The 8,412-nt window shown below is 49.5% G+C and overlaps 1 protein-coding gene across 4 annotated transcripts in view; it reads right to left on the bottom strand.

The window, feature by feature from the left end:
• Positions 1-6,197, bottom strand: part of SH3GL1 (SH3 domain containing GRB2 like 1, endophilin A2) — a 32,082-nt gene extending 25,885 nt beyond the window's left edge. For 3 of the 4 annotated variants that reach the window (XM_024745750.1, XM_024745751.1, XM_024745752.1), the window contains exon 1: positions 6,061-6,197. In XM_024745750.1, the coding sequence (XP_024601518.1) occupies positions 6,061-6,105 (45 nt within the window). In that variant the 5' untranslated portion in view covers positions 6,106-6,197. The remainder of the gene's footprint in view (positions 1-6,060) is intronic. The other variant, XM_024745753.1, reaches the window with a different exon arrangement.
• Between the last annotated feature and the right edge of the window lie 2,215 nt (positions 6,198-8,412).

Below are 8,412 nucleotides of genomic sequence, written 5' to 3'. Positions count from 1 at the left end.
GGGGGGTGGGGAAGAGAAAGAAGGAGAAGAGGAGGAGGAAGGAGGCGGGTGCAGAGAGGAGGGGAGAAGAGAGGAACCGGCTGCTCCACAGTCTGATACATCCTTCCTCAGCTTTCCAGGGACAGCTTTAAAAAAGAACCAGAAAAAATCGGCCCTGATACTTCCCCAGGCACTTAAAAGCCAGGAGGGTTTGAGCACAGGGGGTAAAGATGCCTCCACGGGCCTGCTCACCCCTCCAGTGGCTGGAAGGCTCCATCATCAAACCCTCCTCAAACCTCAGAAACCTCACCCCACCCCCCGCCATGACCTCGAAAACCAGAAACAGAAGACAATCTGACTTTCCTCTGCCCCTCCGCGGCCCGCGGCAGCCCCGCAGTGTCAGAACGTGCAGATGCCTCTGAAATCCTACCGAAGAAGTTGGCTGCACGCCCCAAATCAAAAACTAACTTTCCCCAGATTGGATCCGTTTCAAAATACTGGCAACAAAGTAGAGAGGGCTGAGACAGAGGCCAGGGCAGAGCTAACTGTGGCCCACATCCCAGGGTCAAAGGCCATGGGACACGCACACCAGAGGCAAATGGCAGGCCTGAGGGGCCCGGTCAAAGCCTGTCAGTTTGTCCTCTGAGGAAAGAAGCAAAGAGATGCTCAGATGGACACTTGACGGGCGGGCGGAGAGCTCAGGCCCCCGAAGGCACTAAGTGCTTGCTTGGATGTTGGCTCCGGAGGGAGGCTGGGTGGATGGGTGGTGGGTGGGTAAACAGCACCATTTCCTTACTTCACTTGCTAAGTCAGTGACAGTTCTGGGGTCGCAAAACTGTGACAGCCTCCAATTTCTGAAACCAAACAGAGGCTGTTATTAAGTGGCACACGGAATATAATTAAGTATCCTACAGCTTTGCCTCAAAACATACCCAGATAAGCAGGGCGATTAGCTCCCACGGGACCTCTTTGATGAACTGCTCTTTACTACACACAGGATTCTGAGTCAGAGGTGAACTTTAGGTCTGATGTACCGCAGTCACGGGCAGCAGAAACAGAATATGATGACCCCTTGGTCCTGGTATGTTAATAACAAGAGTATGCAGGATGCTGCTTGGTTACAGGGCGCCTCCCTGATTGCAAACAGCGGGTCCTGCCCAGGAGGTCGGGTTAACCTGGTTTTACAGACAGGACTGGGAAGTGGTGGAGTTTAAAGAGGCCCCTTGGCTCCCTTCGGGAAGGGCAGTCTCAAATCTCTTCTGTAGCTCCACAGTTCAGCCTAAAACACAGGGCTGGTTACTCCACCCAGCAAGCTGGGGACGGAATACTAATGGAGCAGGACAGGATCATCTCTGTCCAAGTCCCACAGGGACACCACTAGGTCAAGGGTCTTCCTACAAAATGAGTCAGCAGAGTGGCTTCCTGTAAGAGTGGACTTAACCCAGTTCCCATCACACGTGGACATGGCAATGGCCAAAGGCCCTTCCCAGGTCTGCTGTCCCGAGGCAGAAGGTCTTCCGGAGGTCAGCCTGCAGCTGCTCAGCTCAAGGGTCTGGGCCAGGGACCACCCCCACCCCCAGACCTCGCCTGACACCTGTCGCTCCCAGCTCACAGGTTCCACACTTTGATTCGTGCTGAGACTAAGGGGTTACAAATTCCAGATTTTTGTATCCTAAGATCACTCCATGTCCACTACTTAGCAGGCCAAGAACTTTACTGGGAAATCAAAAGCATGATCCCATAAAATGAAGTTTAAAAAATAGGTCAGAGGGACTTCCCTGGTGGTCCAGTGGTAAAGAATTCTCCTTCCAATGCAGGGGACACAGGTTCGATCCCTGGTTGGGGAACTAAGACGTGCCACGGGACAACCAAGCCCGTGCACCAGAACTACTGAGCTCGCGTGCTTCAGTGAGAGAGCCGGCGTGCCGCAACTACAGAGCCCACGTGCTCTGGAGCCCTCGTGCCACAACTAGAGGGAGAAAGCCCACATGCCACACTAGAGAGGAGCCCGCGCCGCAGTGGAAGATCCTGCACGCCTCAATGATGACCCCGTGTGCCACAACTAAGACCTGATGCAGCCAAAAAAAAAAAACAAAAGGTCAGAGCAGGCAGTATCTGGGGACATCGGACATTCCCCCGGCTACTGCTTACTCCAACACGTTGGGGTCCTGGGCCCCCCGTCATACCCCCACCCCATGCCTTTCCCAGGAAGCTCGATCTTTCCTCCTAGACACAAACCCGGAGCCTAGTGAGTATCTAACAAACGTCAAAGCTACGGGATATGACGGTCATGAATTTCCCTCCTAGCTCGGACGGAACCAATCTTTCAGTTTAAACTCTCTCCCTCCTTTCAGGCAAAAAAAAAAAAAAAAAATCAGGCCAGCATTCCAGGCAGCTGCCAGATCTATCCCTAGTTACACTCTCAAATCTCCACACAGCCCAGCCACAAGAATTATCAGGAAACCAGTCAGAAGGTTAGGCCTGGAAATTAATGTCACCCAAACACACCACAATGACAAGTGAACTTTTGAGCCTAGATCTCGCTACTGGGTTCCTCTACCCACCTCAGTTCCTCAGAAAGGCTCATAAAAGCATCTCCCCAGATTCTAGGTGTGCATGAGTACCAGAGGGCTATGGAGTGGCATTACACGGCGAGGCCGGAGGGGACCAAAACCACGGGCCTGAGACAGACGCCCATTTCTTTGGCTGCTTCACTCCATACATTCAACTTTCCTCAGCTCAGGTGACCAGTTCCTATTAAGAAGTAAAAACCCACAAACTTCCCGCTCAAGCTCAAACCGCTTTTATTAGAGACCTGAAAGTTTTCACCAGAGATGAACTGGTGTGGAATTTGCCAGTATACTGCCAGACACTGGGACCTGATTTGTCACCAGTGTCACCAAGGAGGTAGAAACTTTTCATTCACATCACAGCCTCACCTTCGAGAAACCCAGCTTCTCTATTCCCAGCTCTCTCTCACACATCCACCTGGCTTCTATTTCTCAATTTAGAAATGATGCTCTTACAAGCCTTGGAAATCAAGAACCCGTTTCAAAGTAGGGTTTCTTGCTACAGAAACGTTGGCGCTTCTCTTATGTGGGGCCAGATAATTCTTTGTCGTGTAGAAGACTGTCCTGTATGTTGTAGGATGCTTAACAACCATCCCCAGCCATTACCTACTCGGTGCCAGTAGCACCCTCTCCCCAAGGCGTGCCACTGTCTCGGACGTTGCCAAATGTCCCTTGGGTGGTGCACAGGGTGGGAGAGGGGAGGGTTAGTTGCCCCTAATTGAGAGGCACCAATGCAAGCTTGTACCTTCTTAAAAATGCCAGATGCCAAAAAACACTCTGGGGTTTTCCTGAGGACTTGGGAGGGGGAGACTTGGTGTCTGGATGCTGAATTTTACGCACATGTCCATCTGCGTATATGTGGTTATCTGCATTTCGAGAATGAGAAAAAGCAGGCAGCTGCCAGAATAATGCCCAGGAAGGATTTTTTGTTGTTCTTCTGTTTGGGTAAAATTATCCTCACTTTTCTCAAACCATAAAACAGTGTTTCTCAACCTCAGCACCGCTGACGTCGGAGCCGGGTGACTCTTGGTTGTGCAGGGCCACCCAGTGCGCTGTAATATAATTAATTACCACCATGTTGTGACAACCCAAGATGCCTCCAGACATTGCCAATGTCCTCTGGAGGGTAGAACTGGCCCTGGTTGAGAACTACTGTCCTACAGGAAGACAAATGCCCCCAAATCCTTTTGTGTAAAAAGGGGACAGTGTTTACCTTAGGCCAGACAAGTGAGACCAATTGAGACCGACTGGTTTAAAGAGTATCACCTGTTCACGCAGTGAAAACTCAATATATATTATTACGACTTAACAAGAATGTTACCTGACACAGACGACCCTACTTGAAAGAGGTGTTCGTAAGATCAAGAAAAGAAACACAGGGCTTCCCTGATGGCAGAGCAGTTAAGAATCTGCCTGCCAATGCAGGGAACACGGGTTCGAGCCCTGGTCCGGGAAGATTCCACATACCACAGAGCAACTAAGCCCTTGTGCCACAACTACTGATCCTGCACTCTACAGCCCGTGAGCCTCAACTACTGAGGCCCGCATGCCTAGAGCCCGTGCTCCACAACAAGAGAAGCCACCGCAATGAGAAGCCTGTGCACTGCAAACTAAGAGTAGCCCCCGCTCGCCGCAACTAGAGAGCCCACGCACAGCAACGAAGACCCAACGCAGCCACATAAATAAATAAATAAATTTATAAAAAAAAAAGAGAAGAGAAGTAATACACAAAGAGGTGGACACATCCAGATAAACAGCAGAGGTCTATGGAAACTATTGCAGAAGGGAATGGAACACAGCCAGGGTGATCCTTGAGAGGACAACTCAACATGGAATCGGTCAGGAGGCCAAGACGACAGCTCTCAGAGGACGACGTGTCGCAGCAATTCTTTGGGACTGGGCCTCAGAATATCGAGATAATAAAGTGATCCGCACCACCAGCTTGCACTGCTCTGAGCTTTCCAGATTTCCAAGCACTCCCCACAGGTCTGAATGCAGGCCAACCTTCTTTCCCCGAGACGAAAGGCTCCGGTGGATGGCCTGAGGCCCAGCTAGTTCCTCCGGCAGAGCGTATCTGCTGGGGACAGCATGGGCCACCAGCACGGGCCCTCATGGCTGGGGGCGGGGCGCGGAGGGCTTCCAGAGACCTGTCTATATGAAGGAACAAAGTGGCCCAGGAATTCTTCCGAGACCCACAGTTCCTGCGAGAGGGGCTACATCAGGGCCCAAGATAGTGAGCAGCCCTCCAAGGTGCTCTGGTCAAGTGTGCGGGGGTGGGGTCTGAGGCCTGCTGGGCAAGGTCTAACCCAGGGCCAGCTCGCTTAATTCCATCCTGCTGGGGCAAAGGGCTGTACTCTCAGCAACAATCCTAGAATCCCTCTGGATTAAACCTCTCTTCCTCCAGGGTTTGGCCTGGAGTCTAGAGATAGACCCCAAATATCTTTAGCCCTAGACAACTACTAGGGTCATTAGTTTTCCCCCTCAAAGGGCAAAAGGTCCCAGCTGTGTATTACTGGGGACTCATCTCTCTTCCCTCCCACTGGACCTCTCCAAATTGTGGGCAGAGTCTGGTTCGCCAGCGCAGGCCAAACAACTCCTATGACTGTTGCTTGCTCCTTCCTGGAGTCTATCCACACAAACTCCAGATCTAAGGTTCTCATAGGATCAAGGGATCTGGGACTTCTTGGATCTGAAATTATAAACTGAATTTTGCATTCGCCCAGTTTTCTGAAGAGTGGATCCACTCAGCTTTCACCAGACTCGTGAGCAATGGGGCCTGGACTTTCCAAAACACCTATTCTATCTGTCAAAGTAGAACACTTATATTCTTGGATTCTGCATTCCACTTCTGGAAACTTATCCTTTAAATCCAATCCCACCTGTGAGCAGAGATATTCACTGGCTATTCACGATAGTATCGTTTGCAGCAGAAAACTACTGGAAACAACCTAAACATCCATCGATGGACAACTAATTAAATAAATTATGACAGACTTCATGGAACGGAATGCCACATACCCATTAAAAAGATACAAGAGGCTCTAGGTGTAGCTCTGGGGGAGGGGGAAGGGAGAGGGGTTTTCCCCTAAGGACATTTAGCAGCATCCGGAGACATCCGTGGTCGGTGGGGGGAGCTCCTGGTATCGACTGGTTAGGGGCCAGGGATGCTGCTCAACGCCCCACTGTGCCCAGGAGGGCCACAACAACAGAGAATGACCCAAGGTGGAGAATTCTAGCTCTAGTGCGATCTCCGAGACACATTTAATGAAAAACATCAATTACACGGTTCTGTGTAGATGATGTTACCGCTACGTGTGTGTTTTTAAAGGACAGGCATACCCTTCTCTTTGGTAATTGGTGACAGTCCCTGTCTCTGGAGAGAGGGACTGGATGCCTGAGGGACTGAAGTGGGAAACTGACTTTTCACTCTACCCTTTCAACTTTGTACCGGGCCCACTGAAAAGGTTTTTTCGTTTGTTTTCTTTAAAAAAATGCCTCGGCCTCCGCTCACCTGGCTCGCCTTGTAGAACTGCTTCTTCAGCCCCGCTACCGACATGCTGCCTCCCGCCGTCGGGCCTCCCGCACGGACTCAGAGAACCGGAGGGACCGCGCAAGCGACAGGCTTCCGGGCGCCGCCAACCCCCGCGCGCCTCATCCCCGTCTGCGCACGCGCGCCCCCTGCCGGCCAGGGGGCGCACGCGCACTCCGCCTGCGGATGGAGCGGCCGCCTAGCCCAGTGAGTGGACCAGGGAGAACCTAGAGGGGCTGTGGCGGCTGCAGCGACCCCTCGAGTCCCGGAGGTGGGCCTGCCGTCTTAGGAAAGGCGCTTAACACCTTTTTGCAGAGATTGGGGAGGCGAAGGGGCAGGTAGAACTCCAGAGGCTGGGTTTACAAATCTTCGGATACCTGTTCGGTAATCTCAGCTATACCCAATTCTTCTGTGGTCTCCCACCACCATCGCGTCCGGCCCCGTGTTCATCCATTCAGTTGCCCAAGTCAGACATCAGGCTATCACTTATAACTCCTTTCCACTACCCCAACTGTCTTCTGCCCTGATCAGACCATTCCACCACCCTCCTCTCTAGTGTGCCCACCTTCAGGTTCTCTCCTCCAATTCATCTTCTACAAGGCAGCCAGGATGATGCTTCTATAACACAATTCAGATCACATCAGTCCCCTGTTTAAAGTCCATCTACTGGCCTTAGCATACTCTCCCAATTTCTTAACATGGACTACAAAGCTTGTATAATTTGGCCCCATCACCTTATCTAACTTCGGCTCTCTTCGTCTTCTATAACCCATGGTCCCTGTTGCCTACGGATTTTGCTAACATTATTCCTCTCATGCACATTCTTCCCCAATCTTTCCCCCGTCCCTTGTGCATAAAAAATAACTCTATTTGGAATGTCACCTCCTCCAGGAAGCCTTCCCAGATTGATACATGTTTACCGATATTGATTTTTTCATCAATTGTTATTTTTATTGAATAAATTGGAAATTAATAATGAATCGAAATGAGTAAATGAGTCCAAAAAAAACAGGGTGGGGGCCAGTTGCACAATGGATAACGTGTCTGACTACCGATCAGAAAAAGAACAGTAACGTGACTAGAGCTAAAGTGCTTGCAACTTCAGTGCTGAAATATCTGACAGAGTTGAGTGATTTTGTAAAGCAGAGGACTGGTGGAAGTTTACAAGTGCCTCAACAGAAGGACTAGATCAGAGGATTGCTTTAGAATATGCATGCCCCAACATCTTTTCCCAAGATCCTGATGGGGCTATTATGAATAGTTTGAAAAATCTCCCATGTGATTCTGATGGGCACCCTGAATGGTAATCCACTGGTCTAAATCATTTCAGATGCCAGAATGTCAGAGAAGGAAGGGAAAACATCCTAATGGTTCAGGTGAGGAAACTGAGGCCTTGAGTAAGACATGACTTGCCCAAAGTGATGTCCTCAAATTTCCTATTTTCCACATTATTTCCAACCAATTCTACTGATTTAATTATCCAATCTACAGGATAAATAGAATTCCAAAATTGGGCTAAATTTCACTCTTCTCTCCTCACTTCTGCTCTGCTTGAGAGGTTAAATTGGTGCTGAAGAAAACCTGTCCTAAGGCTTGCAGGCTGACTCTGAAGGTTTCTGTTCCATGTGAGGCTTTTAATTTACATGATCACACAGTTCAATTAAATGATATTTATGTATTCACTCAAATATTTATTGGGTACCTACTAATGGTTGTCACGGGTAGGTCCTGGGGATACTGTGATAAACAATTCCTGCCCTCATGGAGCTAATGACAAAAACAGAAATGAATTCATTAACCAATAACACGCTAATAGATAAACAAAAGCTGTAATTGCTCCAAGAAAAAGAACAGTGTTGTTGTAGGAACTTCATCTTGTTGGGGGTTGGGGAGGAAAGGCTCCTCTGGGGTTTCAATCTAAGGTCTGAAAGTTGGGTAGAAATCAACCAGGAAAAGAGCTGCGGACAGTGTTCCAGGCGAGGAAACAGCATGTGCAAAACCCTGAGGATTAAACCAGAAATATCCATTTCATTCATTCCCTCTGAATATATTTACTGCCTCTCAAATGCTTCTGAAGCGATGCCCAGAGTTTATTTAATTTTATTTTTATTGTTAATATAAAAATAATTTATAATTTTAAATTGCTGTGGCTGTATCCGGCCTACGTCCCATTAGGATAAAAAAAACTTTAGTCTTCAGCTCAATTGCAGCTTCAGGTTGTCACCGGCGCCCTACGTAAAGCGTTTCGTCATGACGTAGAGCCTGACCCTCCCTCCTCCCAGAGACGTATCCCACGAGCTCAGCCAATCACAGTGTCGGACCCTCAACTTGACA

Source organism: Neophocaena asiaeorientalis, unplaced genomic scaffold (assembly GCF_003031525.2).
Source record: "Neophocaena asiaeorientalis asiaeorientalis breed wild unplaced genomic scaffold, Neophocaena_asiaeorientalis_V1.1 scaffold357, whole genome shotgun sequence".
In the NCBI taxonomy this organism is placed as follows: domain Eukaryota; kingdom Metazoa; phylum Chordata; class Mammalia; order Artiodactyla; family Phocoenidae; genus Neophocaena; species Neophocaena asiaeorientalis.
Note: the sequence above shows the minus strand (reverse complement) of the source record. Positions and strands in the feature narration are given on the sequence as shown.